We start from the raw sequence: 19,464 nt of genomic DNA, 5'->3' as shown, positions 1-19,464 counted from the left end.
TGGGTGGGTCTTCTAGCTGGAGGGGGCCTGGGTTCTCCCGCATCCTTTAGTTTCCTCACCCTCTCCACTGTCGCTTCCATTTCCTTGAGGGGGAAAACTGACTCGTCCCACAGTGGAAGGCTCCTCAGGGACCTCGCTTCCCTGTCAGGGAGCCGCCTTACAAGTCTGCTGAGCACTGTGCACCTTTTCCTCAGTATCCAGTTGGCGGTTTGTGCTATGGACTGATAGGAAAGGAACTTCAGGGCCTTACCTCCCGAGCTAATCAGTTCCTTCAGCAAGGCCTGATTTTCCGGGATTGCGAGGTCGTGCGAGGACTGGAACCCTACCAGCGTGGAGGCCCACCAATCCAGCCACCAGCCACGATGACACGTGAACCAAGTCCCTGGACAGCTCCTCCATCATGGCAGTCTCTGCTGGGGAGAAACAAACCGGGGCCGTGATAGCCCTCTCCTCTGCTGCACCCTGTCCCAAGATGGTGACTGCTGGTTCCACTGCGCAGGGCACCGCGCGGTGTCCTTCCGCGAGGTAGAACCGGGACTGCGTCTTCAGGCCCTGGAGAAGTCTAGAGGCGCTCAGGTTCTTGGGAGCTTCCGCATGGTTAGCCACGATCTTGCTTACGTGCGCCAATCCCAGCTTCACATCTCTAGCTAAAGGGAGGGCTAGCGAGGGCCTCTGTTGTACAGGCGCATCCACCAGCCTGTTGAGGCTCGAGAGCCAGACCTTGTCACTAGAGGGCTCTGGTTCGTCCAGCCTATGGTGCTGTCGGATGAGGCCTATCACCCTCCTGTATGCAGAAACCTCTGCTGGCGAACCTTCTTCCCCGTCCTCTACCTTCTCCGTTGGGCGTCCCAGTTCTTGTGACGAAAGACCTCCGACGGGGGGAGCCGTACGAGGAGGAGGCATCCTCCTGGAGAGGTCCAGTCCCCTCGCTTCAGGCAGTAGGACAGGCATCGCTGCTGGAACGGAGACCTCCGTCCTGGATTTATCTCTTCTTCCGGCGGACTAGGGGTCTGCGGGATTGCCCGTCAAGGAAAGGAGTTTCTCCCGTTCTGGACGACTGATCGAAGATCTTAAGGCTGGGACGCGGCTGCCAGACCGAAGGGGCGACTCTCCCCACTGGGCGGGTAGAGTCGGAACCTTCGCGGACTTATGCCTGTCCCTTGGTGCCTGATGAGACTAGTCCCTCCGTCGGTCATACTTACTTTCGTCGACAAAACCTACCGGTGAGCGGGGCCTAGGTCGCCATTCCGAGGCGCCCGCGATTGCTGCAACCCCCAGGAGTTGGCTACAGGGGATGGAGACTCGCACCCATTCTTCCTCCGGTGAAAGGCTTCTCCTGAACTTCCTCCTGGGGGATCTGGAATGTCTACTCACGTGGCGGGATCTTGAATGAGAGCGCAAGCGAGATCGCCTCCTGCGGGACCAATCTCGCCATCTCCTATGGTCTCTCGGGGCTCCGTTTTCCGACGAGTAGGAGTAGGCCATGACCAAGGAGCCCGAAGACCTGTAGGACCTCGTTGGAGGGCCTGAATCTTGCCGCGTTGCTGGTGGTTCTGCATGGGGTTCGGCCGGCGACGACGGCTCCATGAAGTTCGACGGGAACGTAGCTAAAGGCGTTGGAGGGGAGCGGGGGAGCACCTTGCTGGGGAACCAGGTCTTAAACTCCTCTTCCATCCTGAAGGGCGTCTTCGGAGGCACCCACACGAGGGTGTCTGATGGCGGCGAGCCGTCCTTCTCGGCGGCACCCTCGGCTGCTGACGCACCTGAAAAATCTGCCCAAGAGGCGGGAGAAGACACTACCGCCGTTTTACCTCACATCGGATCGTCCGACGAGACGGGACCTGCTTTCACCAGGGCTCCGTCCCCCGGATACACAACCGCCCCTCCCTCAGGGAGAGAAGACACAATCCCACTGTCAGGTAAATCAGACTCCTGGGGAAGGGCCACAGGCCGCTTCCCCACAACAGACTTACCTCGACCCCTACACTGGGTAGGAGAAGACGGCAGAGAGACTGTCCGACGGGACGCCAGGCGAAGCGAGAGGCAAAGAGACGCTGGACTTCCTAGGGGACCATCGAGAGGTCTTCTTCTTCTTAGTGCCGTATCGCACCCACTGCACTTCATTCCAGGACTCGCACTCCGGATACGTGGCTGTAGGGGAACACACACTGCCCTTACACGAAGAACACAAGGAGTGCGGGTCAACTTCGGGCTTAGAGAGGAAAGTGCCACACGATTTGCCAGCCACAGGCCCAGGGCAACGACGGGGATGCTCCATAACGCACTAGTAATACACCGCGAGACACAGGAACACAGAGGGAAAGGATAGGGAAGCACACAAAGGGACCACGTGGGGACCGTGTGAGAGACAAAGGGGTCAGGGACACAAAGGGTCGCACTGGGTTAAGAGACCAAAAACTTACTGGAGACCGAGACCTGAGCAAGCATGCTCTCTGACCCCGGGTCGTCTCTGGGCGCGTATCACTCCGCATAGAAAACGGGAGTAGGGTAAACTACACAAAACTCTGGTCGGATGGGAGGAGATCCCAGATACTCCTAAGAAAGTAGTTCGAGGTAAGTACTCCGTGTTGGAACAAACAGTAATTCTAAACTGACCTGTCTTCGTAAGTTTGGCCTAGTGATTCTGGTGTACCATACAGTAAGGGTTTTGATGGTGCAGAATGCATTACAGATTTGATATCATCTCATTGCCTGTAATTTTTAAAACTTCTGCTGCAAGACCCTCCCATTCCTGTAATACTAGCTGCTTTTTTTTTCTCACATTAGATTACAAGGTAGACAAAGATAGCCTGAATCCTAGTATTCCTCCATTCACTGATGTAAGCACTTTAAAGTGACCTCTTATTTCATATGTGGAAGATGTCTAATCAAGTTTTGGCAAAAGCTAATCGGTTGCATCATGTTTTGGATGGCAGTGAACATTTGCTTGCAAGTTTGGCCACTAGCTACTAGCTAATAATGGGTGAACTTACCGAGTATATATATGTGCTAGTACCTCAACTGTCGAAACAAGTCCCTTGAAAAATAAATGCAAAGCTGGACCCATGCAAAGATTTTAGCATACGAGAAAACAAGCTAGTAATGCCTCGGTTTATCCTGCTGAACAAAATGAGGTTGAAGAGAATACAGAGGAAAGGCTCAACTATAATGAGTTGGTATACACTCCACTATTGTAAGTGTTATTTTTCAGGCAACATCCACCCTCCACCTCCCAGGGAGAGCTGAAAAAACCATGAAAAAGATATAAAAATCTACAGTATAGTTTATCTTAATTATTTTCATTCTTTGTATTCATTTTCTATTTAAATTTAACCTTTATATAAACCCCAACACACTAATAACCCCTTAAACACTCTTTAAACTAAATCTTACTTTTACTGTAGACACATCCTTACATCTATGTACTATAAAAGAATATCCAAACACTTATCAGTGAAGCAACATAAACTTGGTTAATAATGATGATTAGCTTTGCAATATTGAAGTATATAGATGATGAGGTAAATGTACAGGACTGCAAGGCAAAGAAGAGCATCACTGCTCTTCTGAAAGCACTCCTTAGCAGGCCTTTTGTTAGGTCGTGTAATACTGTACGTTCATCATTGTTATCCAACAAAGTAACTCCCATTTCTGCTGACTGAGTAATGCCTGTCCTTTTTTTTGGGGGGGGGGGTGAGGAACATACTAAGACAGTTGCTGACACTGCTTGAAAATTTCTATGGCTCTGTTGAATGCATTTCTGAAATACAATGCATGAATCTCTGCAGGTCCCAATATTTGGCCACTGTCTGAAATTCTATTGTTGACTTTGCTCAATTTGAGTAGTATTGTATTAGTCCAACTTCCTCTTCTTTCCCTTATCTTCATGCTCCTCTTCATCTTCACTTGTGGATTTCATCAAATATTCATCCATTTATGGATCTGTTAACCAATCTAGTCCGAGGAATTTTGCCAGCCTCACTGGCTTATCTACTGGTCAGAATCCTTTTTAGTAGTTGAGTACTTCTGGCCACTTTATCGTCTTTCTAGATACTTTGGAGACATGATGCAATGGTGTAGGCCGGCCAATACTCCTTCAGTGACACGTAATCATCTGCATCCATAGCTTTGACCAGATATTAGTGTGTTTCACTTACAAAGTGCCTTGAAAGTGCAAATAACGCCAATACATTATCATGGACTGAATCAGCAATGTAGTGTTTGGCGGTAGGTCTTCTACCTGTACGGCCTTCTAATACAGGTTGATTGTGTGGCCTCCAGCATTGTCCATTAGGAGCAATTTAAAATCAAGCTTTGGCAAGATAAAGCAATAGTGATACCAATCAGATGGCAGTGCTTTTGTTAACAATGGCATTTGGTTCTATATTTAATACATTGGCAGCAGGGTCTTATTTTTGTTTGAGGGCATTTGGTTTTCTTCAACTTATAAACAAGTAATGGTTTTATCATAAAGCCTACAGTAATTCCTTCTATTATAAGTGTGATGCAATCTTTGTAGGTCTTGAATCCATGGGATCTGGTCTCTTTCATAATGAAAGTCAGCAATGACAAACATTTCTAAAAGAGGCCAGTCTCATCACTATTGAAATCTTTCTCACCCAAAAAACCCTTCTTCACAAATGGTCTAGAATGTCTCCTTCACGTACTCATCAGTCTGGTTTGTCAGCAAAGAAAGCTGGCTTCTCATGCAGGGAAACATTCTTAAGGTTGAATCTCTTTGAAATTTATCAAACCAACCCTTGCTGGCATTGAATTTGGTTAGTTTGATGGGAGATGACGTACATGATACTGGTTCTAGGTTGTTGTTACTGCCATCTGTAAACTTCCCATTGAGCTGTTTGGCCCTCTTAAGTATGGTGTTGGTATAGAGTGCAATGATGCTTTTCCTAGTCACTCATCAAAAGGGCTAATGCTGACTCTATCCTTACAATGAGCTTATTACAGGAAGTTACCACCCTTTCTCACTGTCTTGTTAACCCTTTAACCTTTTACTATGATGACATACATTGCACATCAAAACATGCCAAGTACAAAGGTATATGACATACCAGATACGTCATTTAAAAATATAAACCATATAGAAGTTAAAATCCTTTGTTTAACCTGCCAAAGAGTACAACCCATTGTCATATATCACACCTAAGGGATATTTAACTAGAAAAAAATGTTCCTCCTGTCATGGGTAGATACAATACTTTTAAAAGGAGGTTATAAAAGACAAAAATATCTACTACCAAAGTATGAGCAGCAAGGCGAGGCGAGATCCAACTACAGTATTGTTTAGTCAAACCTGTCATCAGCATTTTGGAAGTAAACCCAGCCTAGACGAGAGCGCCGAGCGCCTGCCGGGATAAAGGGACTGTCCTGTTTTGACCAAATGTCATCGTCTTAATTAGTGGAGTCAGCATATTTTGAGAAACTGAGCCTGAAGGAAATCAGTGTTTATGAAATATATCATCATGGGTAGACAAGTGCTGCCCTTTTGTTACGACTCAACACGTGGTCCAGATTGCATCAGAAATTTCTTCTAGAAGCTTCCATGGCGTGATTGAAGTGGGCGTTTTTGAGGAAGGCAATCGAGATGCAGAATTGTTAAAAAGAACACCTTCTATGAAAATGACTATTGCCCACTGTAATTAATTCCACCCATACATAGGTATATAAACTTCAAGAAGAGATTGTCCAAGGGAGATAAGACAGAACAAAAGACAAGAGAAGAACTATGTCCGAAGCAGACGAGATCCAAGTCCTAATGAGATAAGAAACAGAGAAAACCAGAAGTCTGATAGAGCCAGATTCTAACCTTCCCTTCAGACAACAAAAGCCTATCTCCAAAATCCTGTTATGGCCGAGAAGAAGAGACAAATTGAAGCAGCCAGACCTCCCTGCTTGTGACGAGAAGTAGCCAACACTGCCTGCACCCTGCCTTAGTTCAACAGTATCATTGAATTCTTGGAAGAAGATCGCTGATGTCCCATCTTGATGCCACCCTTTCTGTGACATCTTCCAATCCGGCCATCGTGCCAGTTTCATCTGAACTTCAGCCGGCCTTCTGCGACATTCTCAAGCCTGAAGGCTTCGTTCCAGTATCGTCTCAGCAGTTGCAGAAAACTATTCCTTAAGTATTTCTACCGCACTGACTGTTCTTTTCTATTGATGTTTTGACTGATTTGATTTGTCAGAGTAACCAAAGAGGTAACATTGATTTTCTTTATAAGTTTGTGAATAAACGTTTTTTTCGTGTGTTTCTTTTTATATTCATTTCCCATATTTCAATAGTGGTTATTGGATACATTTATATCAATTATTAAAAGAACCTGTGACGATTTTAAGATCGTAAACTCCCCTTGATTTTGGCAACTCCTTTCTTCAGCCAACCAACAAAGACTTGGTATTCTAGTCTTTATTCATAATTGTGTAAGGCCTATTTCACAGAGTTTTTAAGTTACCATGCACAATCACACCACTCTAACCAATAGCAATAGTCCCTACGTGAGGCACTAATTTCCCCCAAGACAACCCCAAGCTTAAAGACGTAACTATCTTCGCATCTCACCCCACCACCAAGATATTTTCCCTTCTAGTCTTTACTTGTGAATATGTAAGGGTTATTTTAGTGTATTTTGTGTTGGCATACAACATCAAATTACTGGGAATATTTTATAGACACAGCCATGTCTCCCATTCACCCACTTTCCCCTTCTGCCAACTACCCATGAAAGTTGTTGAGAGCTACTGTTTGGTCGAATTACATAATACATAAAATCCCATCAAATTATCTCCATACTTCAGTATAAATAATTACCCAAAAATGTCTCAATCCATATAAAACTTCCTTTTGTTTTCTTATAAATTTCCAAATTCCTCCATCTTTACTTACATTTCACATATTTTGGGAAATTTCCTCAAAATCGTTAACATTGATCACATTTGTAACCCTAATAAGTGCAGACACAATGACAAACGACAAGATTTACTTTTTTCATAGTTGCTTACTTATTTTGTCTCAACAAAATTATGAACAAACAAGCATTTTTCTCATGAACTATATTAATATTAATTCTCTCTTTCTCAAGTACAAGTGCTTCTCTTGAGACTAAATTTCTATTACTGTAAGTTTCTCTCATGTTTATGGATTAAGCCAATATATAAAAATAGGAGTCCTTGTATACATCTTTTGAAAACGAAATTGAACATGCTCTACAGTAAATCAGTTTATTTTCTATTGTATGTCTTATAATTACACATTCGAGTAGACTTCTTTGTGTCAACGCAAAGATATTTTCTTGACATTTCTGTATAACGTAACGTCTGTTATCAATGGACAGTTTATTACTTTTTGACGGCTATCGTGGAATTATTATGCAATCACATAATCACTTCACTTTAAATATAAAGTGGTTTTACACACAGAATCACAGTGTTTTACTAACAATTAGGAAACAATTTTATAACAAAAAAAAATACTCAAAAAGTTTTCTATATTCCCTTCACAATGAATAGAAAGACTTTTCAAAGAAAATGTACATGACAGTAACCTACTTTTATCATGAAAGTAAAATAAAATTTGAAAAATTGAATCTGCAATCAGCAGTAAAACAAAATGAACATGGGAATATAGGTTATCATATAATATGTATGCATGTATATCTGGTGACAACAAACCTAGTACAGTAAGCAGCTATTGAGGGGGGATCCGATGCCTCATAGTGAAGGGGTTAAAAGTGACATTTGCCATCTTCTCTATATTTTTTTAATCCTTCTTGATGAACCAATCTGTAGATTTGTTGGTGTAATGTCTCTCGGAGTCTCTACTAGTAGGAGGAATAAAGTCCATGGTATCATTTTGCCTGAGGCCATTTCTTTGCTATTAGTGCCACCTTCATATCTTGGGATGATAACACTGTTTATCAACCTTCAAAAAACAAAAAAGGCAGAAAAGCATAGACAATGGGGTCGCTCCAAGAATGCTGGAATGCATCCTCAAGCATTGCTGCCGGATCTGGCACTGGTAAGCAATAAACTGGCAGTTTCTTGCCGAGGCTTGTGGCAATCATGTCTTTTGTTAGGGAACCCAACACAGTCTTGAGCTTCGTCTCTGCTTGGGATGTAAAAACCCTTCTGATCCAACTATCTAACCCCACCAACTCAACTTGTCCACTATGACATTCCTTTAGCCAGGAATAAAATGGGCTAAGAGGACTACCACATTGCAGACTTCCCAGTCATGAACAAATAAAGCTTACTGGCAGATAATCCGTGCTACTGTGCCGCCTTCATTGTTGACATGTGCAACTACGGTTGCATTGTCATTCATTAGTGCAACCGTGTGGCTGATTAACAAAGGCTGGAAGTGATATATAGTCTGCCTTCAACTCGAGCACATTGATATGGAGACTTGTCCTCTAACAACTATTGTCCCGATGTCAGATGGTCCTTCAGATGAGGACCCACCCTCTCTGACGCTTCTGTAAAAAAAGATCTCGCGGGAAACTCTCTAAGGGAGACCCTTGAAACAAATTCCCCTTGTCTAGCCACCAAAGTAGGTTGGATCCAATATCTTGCTCGATCAGTACCGGGGCTCAAGAGGAATCTGTGGTCTCCAGTGCCTTTATATACACCATTGTAACAATTGTAGGTGGAGGTGACCATAAGGAACAAGTTTCTCTAAAGATGTCAAGTGGCCTAGTAAGTATATCTATTGTTGTGCTGCTAACTGTGTGTCTGATGAAGGAAAGAATGAGCACTTATTTGAATTGGGTTACACTGTCTTTGGATGGATACTCCCTCCCTACTACTGTATCTATGTCCATGCCAAGTTACATTACAGTATTCTTTGCTTAGGTGAAAGCTTTGACATCTCCAGATTTTTAACAATTCCTTGATCATGACTAAACGAGAGGAGCCTGTCCCGATGGTGACAAAATTGGGACTAATTCCTCCAGAATTAGCCAATTGTCGAAGTACTGGATCAGATGAATTGCATTGGCATGGGCACATGCCAACACCCAAATGAATACCTGGGGTTCTGTGAACAACTTGAAGCAACAAGTGTTGGACAAAGTGTGGAAACTTTCTTGAAGAACAATTTACAGGGATCTGGAAGTATGTCACTAAGATTGAGTGAAATCATAAAATCACAACAAATAAGATCAAGTGAAGTCATGGAATCATTCTCCCTTAGGGGGTATGTGACTGAACTGGGACTTTCAATACTAAATAGGGTCTGATGGAGAACCCATTCAGGGCTAAGAGATCTATTACAGGTACCAGTTCCAGCTCCATTAGGAGCAAATGATCATGTGTGATGGCACTCCCTTAGATACGTGCCATTGTAAACGGCTGAGATAAGAGCAAAGTAGTGCGTAGTCTTGCTAACTCTGTCTTCATCTTCCGCGAAGGATTGGTCAACACACTCTATCCCACAGGGAGAGAAACGGTAGGAGTAACTTGTATAAAACTCCCATTGATCGGTCTTAAAGGACTATTCATCCGCAAAGGGGAATAGGAAGGGTGGCAGCCACATTTTCTCCAGACCAGCAGTGTGTACACGGTATGCTGTCTGTAACTACACTAAGAGGTACGAACACACTCGTACAGGAATATTTTCCCTCTATTCAGAAACTTTCATGATCTACGCAGAATGTGTGTGGAAGTTATGCCCTGGCCCACTTATTTATCAGCTATCCTCTGTCCGTCTGGGAAGGGAATAGGAGAGCGCACATTGCAATTGTGCTTGCTTGTTTTGCAACAAGGTGAGTACTTCAAATGAGCACAGTCTGTCATCATGGCTAGATTTGGGATCATCGAACGTGTGCATGTAATAGCAATCACATGTTCGGGATGTAAGGAAATATCTGCCCATGGGGAGACCGCGGGCATCCATTGGATCAAATGAAGCTCTGTCACTGTGCACTAGTGTGGGAGCACGCTGTTGTTGTGCACATCACAGGCTCGCCAATGTTAAGCATGCTAGTGTGAGAGCTTATCAGGACCACGCCGGGCAAACAAGGTCTGTCAAGGCAAGGTTGCAAACATGACGCAGAGCACTCACGGTAAATGCCGATTCAGTCCAAATCCCCGGCATGCTAAGAGACATACAGTATTGCTTGCAAGTGCACATATACAAGAAGAACTACAATCTCTCTTTCAAGAAGAACTTGTTTCTCTCAATAGTCTTCTTTCGAACTTAGAGGGTTGGACAATCAGGGAAGTCTGATTCAAGGGTGGAATATTAGCCTGCCGTGTGAGTTCAGATCCAATGACAATGTCCTAAGATGCTGAAGTTTATTTCCGTTCTAGGGATAAGTCCAAAGGTGTAGCATAGCGTCGTCAACGGGAACAAGAAACTTGTTGAAGAGTTAAAGAAAGAAAATTTTAAAAGCAAAGCTAGAAGAGAAGCCGATAGCATCTGTGTTATTCGGTGGTTGGAGACAAAGTGACTTCTCTGTGTACCGGCTTGCCCACAACACGGCTGGTAACTACTGATTACTGCTTACATATCGTCATAAGTTGCTGAGTTTCAGTTGTGCTTGAATCAATCTCCTATTAAAGGACGAAGGTTTATATTTGTGAAGGAACAAACAAAATATTAATACAGCCAGTTTGTGGTGGTGGCTGAAAAAAAGGTGGCTAATTGGTCAGTGGAGCTTTCCCACTACACTCCAATAATTACCGACACCGCATCATAAATTTTAACAGCCAAGTTTGGCTTTGCCAAAATCATATTCCTATCAAAGGACGGGGGTTTGTATTCGTGTAGGAGCAAATCTATAAAGCACAGAATTCACTAACTTAAAATAAAAATAAGAACTACTCTCTCTCAACCCCTATATCCTGTAATCTAGTGACCCTCCTGCACAGATTGAGTCAGACTGTGGGGATGAAACTGTACTTGGTGGTCCAGGAGACCCAACTTGACAAATTCCCTCATACTATCAGAAAAATTAAATAACTGGTAAAAAACGGACAAGCCTTACCTCTGTAGTATATAAGATATCCAACATTTTCTTTATTACGGGAGTGCTCTCATCCTCATCTTGACAAATAATTTCAATGTCTCTCAATTTTCCAAAGTAGAAATCACGTTCCTTTTCCAAGCTAGTAACTGTCGTTCTCATTTCCATCAACTAACAAGAAAAAAAGAGAAGCCATTAGGACCCTACTTGAAAAGAGAGATACATCTTCAAGACATTAACTTGAATGAATGTTTTTCCTTTTAAAGTAGACATATCAAAACCTGAAATCACTAGTTAAAACCTGTCATTATTCCTTATGAAAATAAAATGAACTTTAAGCATGGTCAAAGAATTAATAGATTTTCCTTGATGTTGAACAGTTTTACAAAAGTAGTTTATTAATACAGTATAATTACCTACATGTAATTCTTTGATAGGGAATATCAACAGGCAAAAGAGCCAGGACATTATTTATTAGACTCTAAAGGCTACTTTCACTCTGGTGCTCAAAATTTAAATCAAAGCTTTTCAGAATTCTGAATATTGTTAGTTGAAAATACTCAGAATGCTCACAAGGTTTTCTTAATATTTACTTTCAAAACTCAACATTTGTTGTTGGTTGAAGTTTGAACAGTCATAAAATATTTGTTAAATAATGTTGACCTACATTCACTATATACATGAATTAAATCACATGGGTTACTCATCAAATATCCCATTACAATTATTTTGAAGAAAATTACATTTTTTGTTTTGAAAATACAATGGTACAAAAAAAGGTTTTACCCTTTATTCATGATTAAAGGATTTAAAGTAACTGTAGGGTATTCTTATATCTGGTTGTAATACATGCCATTTCGGAGAATTCATATTCAGTATGCACCTTCATTTACCTTAAAGCCGACATTGGCAGGAATCAATATATTTCATCGTTCATCCTAGCCTCCTATAACCAGAGAAATTTTTGGACAAGTTTTTATGAGCTTATATAGCCGTACTACAATTCATTGTTGACTATAAATTCATTGTTATATTTTCACAATATTAATGACAATAAAATCAATTGGAAGGTTCTAGTTTTGTCATGCTAAAAAAAATTATCAAATTTCAATAACAATTTGCATTCTTCCTAGCTATACTAACCAGTTATTTAAAAGGGTCAACTTTAGTGTAAGCTGGAGATGGCTGATAAAAAAATAGTGAGGATCTGGCAACCAAAATGGTGGCTACTCTCAACAAGAGCATCGGGTAGACAGGCTCTGGCATGAACTGGGCACACCATTGTAATTTTGGTTGGGACTTGTGGGGTGGATGCAGAGGGAAGTAAAATTTATATGACTCAGGTTTGTAAAGGTAGGAAAATTACGAACGATTTATAAAATTTGCGATTTGTTCCTACGCAAAACAAACCCCCATCCTTTAAAAGGAGTCTTCCTAGAAGGGAGGAAGTCCCGTTGGGCATCTGGCTGGCAATCACCCGGGACAAAGATGCAAAGTCGGGTAAGAGGAGAAATGATGCATCATGTTCTAGCATCCCGTGAACCAAGATGACAAGTGTCACTATCATATCAGGGTTCATGGGAGACCATGCAAAGACTAGTACATGATTATAGGATTTGGGTTAAAATGGCACATAGCTCCTCGAAAAGAGCGTGAAGACAACACTTTTAATCAAGAAGAAAAACTACCCGTCATTAGTTAGCTCACCGGTAGGAGTTTCCAACCAGCTTCAGCATCACATTGGTTAACCCCCAGTGAGGGGAAGATGACGAAGAGAAAACAGGCCAGACATTCTACTCTCGTACAATAAACTTAATGAAGTAACATTGATAACTTGCAACATGCTACTTGTCCTGTAAGGAGCTAGGCTCGCTACACTACTTGCTGGGCAGCTACCACAGGGCCTATGGAAAAGGTAGCCAAAGAACTATCTGTGTAATCCTTTAGATAGACAGTGCACCATAAATGTAGTTTATCTCTTCCAGACACCAGTTTTAAGAACTTGAGCCACTGAATGGTTCTTTCAAAAAGCCATTGGCAGCAATCCCTCTGACATCATATGTTTGAGGTCATCCCTGAGGAGGATTCTCCTCAATGCTTATAGGCTTTGAGAATGGTCTTGTGAAGCCAAAAGGAGATTGTATTATTGGTGACTTTCCTTTTCTTTATGCCAGTGCTTACGAAAAGGTGTTGTACTGTAGGAAGACATTGCGTTTTCGTGACAAAGTCGGGTACAAAGGAGAACGACAGTTGCCTCTACCTCCTAGTGTGTGATATCAAAACCGTGAGGCCACAAAATTCACTCAATCACTTAAAAGACGCTAAGGTTAATAGGAAGACCGTCTTAAGAGTGAGATCCCGTCAAGAGGCCTTTGGTAAGGGTTCATATAAGGAGACATCTTCAGGGTTCTTAGAACTTTCATCACAAGATAGGGGTTTGATTTCCCAGAGGTGGGCAAGACTGTTCGAAGCTCAGTCAAAGCTGATAGTTCCCACGACAAGGGGAGATCTACTCCCATTGGACAACAAATGTGGCTTAAGGTCGAGTGATCGCAGCGACAGAATGAAGTTTCTCCTCCCGCGGAAAAACTTAAAAGTGTTATAACAAGAACGGTGGCCTCGAGCAGAGTAGTATTCCATCGCCTACACCAATTACAGGAGACTAACCGCTATGCTTCGTAAACTACTGTCAAGGACTGAAAGAGGTATCCTGAGAGTCATTTCGCAGTCGATCTGGAAAACCCTTTCTCTCAGAGATGCTGGATAACCTCCAGTTGTGAAGAGATAGGGTAAGTTACTGTGCTGTGGTACCTTTCGATATCCAACTGGTACAGAAGATTGAGCTAACTGGGAAGCTCTCTTGGGACCTCCACGAGCATGTCAAGAAGGTCAAGGTACTCCTCCGCATGAGGCCATTTTGGGGCAAGTAGCATTACTCAGAAGTCCTCAGATAACATTATCTTGTTAAAAACTTGTCTTCTCAAATAGAACTGGGGGAATGCATCAATGTCCATATCGTCCCCTGGATGTTGAAAAGTGTCTTCCACCAATGCTGATGGATTGGAAACTAGAGAGCAGTACAACTCCAGCTTCCTATTCAGGTGTCAGGCGAACATATCAATGATCTGGGAACCCCACAAACCCAGGGGTTCCTTCAACCCAAGAGGATTCCAAGACCACTCTGATTCAGCTATTTGACCCAGGCAACTCAGATTGTCAGCAACCACATTCCTCTTCCTGAAATGAACCAGGCTGTGTAGTGTACTGTGCTGGACATAGCCTACCGATGCTTTGTCATTGCTAACTGACACAGTGAAAAGGAAGCCACCTTGCTTGTTGACATAAATCACTACAGTCATGTTGTTGCTTATCAACACTACCTAGTGACCCTAAAGAGTCTGTGAAAAGGAGCAACGCTGGGTAAGCTGCCTTAAATTCTAAATAGTTGATAAGGTGATTCATATCATGTGTCCATAGGCTCAAAATATACTGGGCTAGATATGCTATCCACCCTTGCCAGGATGTGTCTGTGAAAAGGATAAAATCTGCAGGCCAGGCCTGCAATGGGGATCCACTTAACATGTTCTCTTCTCGAAGCAACCAAGATTGATCTGTCCCAACTTTTGGAAGAATTTCCACTTGAAATGATGGAGGGTCTATCCTTTAGCAAGACGTCTCAGTGCCCACTGGATAGAAAGCAAGTGCATCCTCCCTAAAGGAACCAACCATTCCAAAGATGCGAGGTGCCCCAGAAGTCTTTGTCACTGTATTGCTTTGAGCAAGTCTTTCTTGAAGAAGGCTGCTACGACTTGTCGTTATCGGAGCAGCCTTTCTCCAGACAGAAACATTCTTGCTCAGACTGTATCGATACACATGTCCAAGCACTAAAGACGATGTTGAAGATCTACGACAGATTTCTTAATATTTATCCTGATCCCCAGATCTTGACAAAACTCAAGCAGATATCTGTGACATACAGCTTGAGCTTCAGATTCTGCCAATAACAGCCAGTAATCGAGTGAAGACTTGTGAACACTTGAGAAACTGTAGACAGGCCAAAGCAATGGACTCTTAAACTGAAATCTCCTATCCCCTGAACGAAGCAGAGATACTTTCTTGATCTAGGATGGACTGGGATCTGAAGTACACATCCTTGAGGTCTAAGGAAAACAGGAAGTCATATAGCTTGATTACTTGACAGTTGTAGAACTGTACTGAGAATCTCCATCTTGAACGGTGTCTGAAGAATTAAAATGGTTAAAGTCAGATAACTCGATGAATAGTCTCCAACCCACTGTCATCTTTTTGACCAAGAACAGGTTGCTGTAGAAGCCTGGAGCCGGTCGTGGACTTCCTCTATGGCTTTCTTCCCTACCACAGTTTGAATTTTGTCCTATAAGAGTACAGTATGTCTTTGGGGGTCCCTCTAATGTACAATGATCGGATCGTAAAATCCGAGTAAGAGGGCCACAGCTCATAAACAAGACTCAATACCTGGAAAGGGCCTCTACCATCCAGGGATCTGCCCAATAGAACTGCCACCTTGTCCAACAATTAGTAATATGAGAGGAATGCCTTATGTAATGGAACCTTGCCAACCTCTACCCCTGCTGGTGGGATGTCCACAGCGACGAAAGGAATGAGAAGTCACCTTGTCTCCTGTACTAAGGATGGTCAGCCTCCAGAAGATGGATGCTACACTGTTGAGGCTGCTTAGGGGTGGAGGTGGGTCTTGGGCCTTGTGGGGGCTGAATGAGCCTCTTTAGACAAAGCTGCTCGTCGAAAGGTGGCTTGGCTATCTTTTTCCCATTTTTCAGCTACTGCCACAACTTCGAGACAGAACAGGGATGGGAATTGCATCAGCAGGGTATTACAAAAGGGCAACGCATCTAGAAATGCCATCTGAGGAACAAAATTGTTAAAAACTGCATCTAGACATTTGAGAATGCAAATGCCCAATAAGAAGGAAAACAGGTGGAAAAGGAACTAGATGGCCTTGGCCCTTGAATGAACAAGTTTCCTCTTTTTGGAATCAGAGAGATTCTTCAAAATCACAAATTGGGAAACTTTGTCCAACCAGTGGTTCAACCAAGAACAAACTTGTAAGGCCAACATGGCAGCAGATTCCAAGTTCAATGTTCCTGCTGACAAAAAGACGGTTGGCTGCTGAGCAACTTTTCACTGGACATCACCGGGGTCAAAGTAGTCACGTCCAGATCCAGATACGAGTTTGGATGAGCTGCTCCTGTAATGTAAAATTTCTGTTGTTTCAAAAGGGCAAGGGTTAATAATTTTGATGATCTCGCAGCTTTAAGCAAGCCGTTAGGCGCAGACATGTTGCTCAATCCTTTGGATACTATCCACAGCTAGAGCTACGTTCCACCAAAAAGGAATTAATCGCTGTATTTCTTCCTTCAAATGGACCTCTAGGCACATCTCCCAAGTGACTGAGCTTTCTAATGACGGCCACAAGTCTTAAGAACGACTATTTCTCTCCCTGTTCTGGAGACAAAGATTGTAATGGATAAATTCACGGTAGCTCAATCGCATTACATTCATGATTGTCAATGAGAACAGGAGAGAAGTTATCTGGAGATGATGGTCGTGCAAGCTTACTAGGGGTCGGGCATGCTTACTAGGGGATTGGGCAGCGGCGTCCTCTGATTCACTAGCGGACAACGGTTTTTATGTTCTGGTACATCTCTCCTCTATCACCGGACATCTGGAACAGTTGCAGGTAGTAGGTTGGGCAAGGCACCAGCCTCCCGTTGAGAAACTACTGCAATAGAGTTATTGGTTCCTTTGACTGGCCAGACAGTACTGTACTAGATCCCTCTTTCTAGTTACGGTTCATTTCATTTGCCGATACACACAGAATAGTCTGGCCTATTCTTTACACATTATCCTCTTTAATCATATACTTGACAACCCTGAAATTACCAACCAACTCTCCTTTTCTCTCTTGGTAAGGATAGAAGATAGAAGAGACTCTTTAGCTATGGTAAGCAGCCCTTCTAGGAGGACACTCCAAAATCAAACCATTGTTCTCTAGTCTTGGGTAGTGCCATAGCCTCTGTACCATGGTCTTCCACTGTCTTGGGTTAGAGATCTCTTGCTTGAGGGTATATTTGGGTAGACTATTCTTATTTCTCTTCCTATTGTTATTTTGAAGATTTATAGTTTATATATGAAAGATTAATTTTTAAATTTAAAATTAACTTTCCAACACTTACTTGTATACCTTAATTCAGCCGATCACATCTGTGTCGGCACAGATGTGATCGGCTGAGTTAAGTTACACAGGATAAGTGTGAGACAAATTTAATTTAATGTCAAACCTCTTGTTGTTCATTTCATTTCCTCACTGGGCTATTTTCCCTGTTGGAGCCCTTGGGCTTATAGCATCCAGCTTTTTTGTAATTTAACAAATAATAATAACAAAAATAATAATAATAATAATAATAATAATAATAATAATAAGACATGGTGTCATTCTGTACCATCAAGACATCAGGAGAATCTGTTTCCAGATAATTTGATGTGGACTCATGTAAAAGGTTTACATCTTTCCAAACCTATGTCTTGTCTGTAACAGGGATTAATCGATAGTCCCACTTGACAGGACCCCTATGTGGATTTAAGAGTACTAGACTGACGCCTCTAATAGGGGTATGCAGATCTGTCAAGATTCCTATCAACTTGTGAAGTAGGCTGCTTATTAGGCCTAACAAATGCATACAGAATTTTGTAGTCTTGTCAGTTAATTGTGTAAAGGACCCGAGGACCACGAGACATAAGGGGAAATGCAGACTTCCTCGTCGAGGATGGCAAACATGAAAGAAAGTGTCGTAGCTCAGATGAGGCATTCATTGACTGTACTGGCGATTCACGTGTAGAATAGCTAGAAAATTTGCTGAATGAGCCTTAATCACTTTTGAAAAGCTGATCATAAAGAGGCTAAAATGTGAACTGAAAAAAAAATCACTCACTCATTCACTCTGTGTGTGTGGCAGATGATATACAATTAAACGACACAAAAAATTATATCCTGGTTAAATCCATTTCCAATCGTTAGCTGGGCGCTATATTAACAAAACAGGGTTATTGCATTCAAGAAAATTATAACTATTTAAATAGTTAATTCAGCTTTAATAAAACATTTATGTACTTTTATTTTGAATTTCAGGCTTATTCTAACAATCATGTATTACTGACTTCTTTTTGTTTTTGATTACGATCAGATCAGCTGATATCTAGCTGCCGCTCTCGGGAATATGCGCAGATAAGAATAAAAAAACAAGTATTGTTTATAGTAATTCTCAACTTACTCAAAACATCTATATAGTTAATATTGCATAAGCACCAATGTGTTATAAGCTATCATAATTTTCATACAGTATATTTGTAGCTATCACTATTAAGTTATCACTCGGATCTACCTCTCTTGTCAATATTTACCTAGGCTACCTCTCGCTCTCTCTTTACTTACCTCTTGCTCTATCTACCTGCCTTTCTCTCTAACAATTGAAATCTTTTCTTTACAAAGTCAATTAAATACTCACGCTCAGAGCCCATAATATTTTACTTTTTCTACCAAACAGGGTGCGCTATAGCAGTTATTTAGGGTACAATTAAAGTATTTGGGCAGATTTTTAGGTATGCACTATAGTAGAAAAACGCTACAGCCGAGGGTTAAGTGCATAAGGCAGAAGAATCCAAGTATATAGGAAAATCCTGGTAAAACACACTATCACTATCCTTTGCTGTCTCCTCTATGAAAGACTCTAGAACAAAGGAGCAGGAAGCAGGAGCAGAAAGGAGAATTTTGAATTTCTGAAAAGAATATTTCGACTGTTTACTTCCTTTCGAAGCCGTCAAAGGAGAACAATTCAATCTAAATTTCTTTTTCTACCTCAAAATTTCCTCCCGTAAGAGGCCAACCACTCCTGACGCACAGCACACGGAGAATCTGACATGCAGCAATGTTTCCTACAAGTCGGACACACAGGAGAAGGATCGACGTCTAAATTGCTCATGTACATTCCACAATGGCAACCCGGACAAGTCCTCATCACAAACTTGCTTCACTCATAAGGAAATGATAGAAAAACATGTTAAAACAAAAAGAGAACACTTCAATAGCCAGATGGACAACACGTGTCCAAACAGCGGAGCAGCCAGATACAATGGTGTGCTCAGTGCTAGCCATAGCCTGTCTACCCAACACTATGAGAGTAGCTATCACACTAGTTGCCAGATTCCCAATAATTCTTCACCGGGCATCTCTAGCTCACGCTAGAGTTAACCCCCTTTAAATGACAAAGGTTTTGTTTCATGTAGGAACAAATATCACTTTTTCCATCAAGTTATGATCCATGCCATTCGATCAAACCAAAGTAGTTCCACACTAGCCCAATTGTTGGTCAAGCTATTTAACATGTATGGAGACCCTATTACATGAGAGAGAGAGAGAGAGAGAGAGAGA

The 19,464-nt window shown here is 42.2% G+C and overlaps 1 protein-coding gene across 4 annotated transcripts in view; it reads right to left on the bottom strand.

Moving 5' to 3' along the window:
* The window catches only part of LOC137642534 (microtubule-associated protein RP/EB family member 1-like), a 65,301-nt gene that overhangs the window by 9,635 nt on the left and 36,202 nt on the right, over window positions 1-19,464 (bottom strand). For all 4 annotated transcript variants that reach the window (XM_068375165.1, XM_068375163.1, XM_068375164.1 and 1 more), the window contains exon 7: window positions 11,001-11,150. In XM_068375165.1, the coding sequence (XP_068231266.1) occupies window positions 11,001-11,150 (150 nt within the window). The remainder of the gene's footprint in view (window positions 1-11,000; window positions 11,151-19,464) is intronic.

The sequence above is a fragment of the Palaemon carinicauda genome, chromosome 6 (assembly GCF_036898095.1).
Source record: "Palaemon carinicauda isolate YSFRI2023 chromosome 6, ASM3689809v2, whole genome shotgun sequence".
Classification (NCBI taxonomy): domain Eukaryota; kingdom Metazoa; phylum Arthropoda; class Malacostraca; order Decapoda; family Palaemonidae; genus Palaemon; species Palaemon carinicauda.
This window is presented reverse-complemented; position numbering and strand designations above follow the sequence as displayed.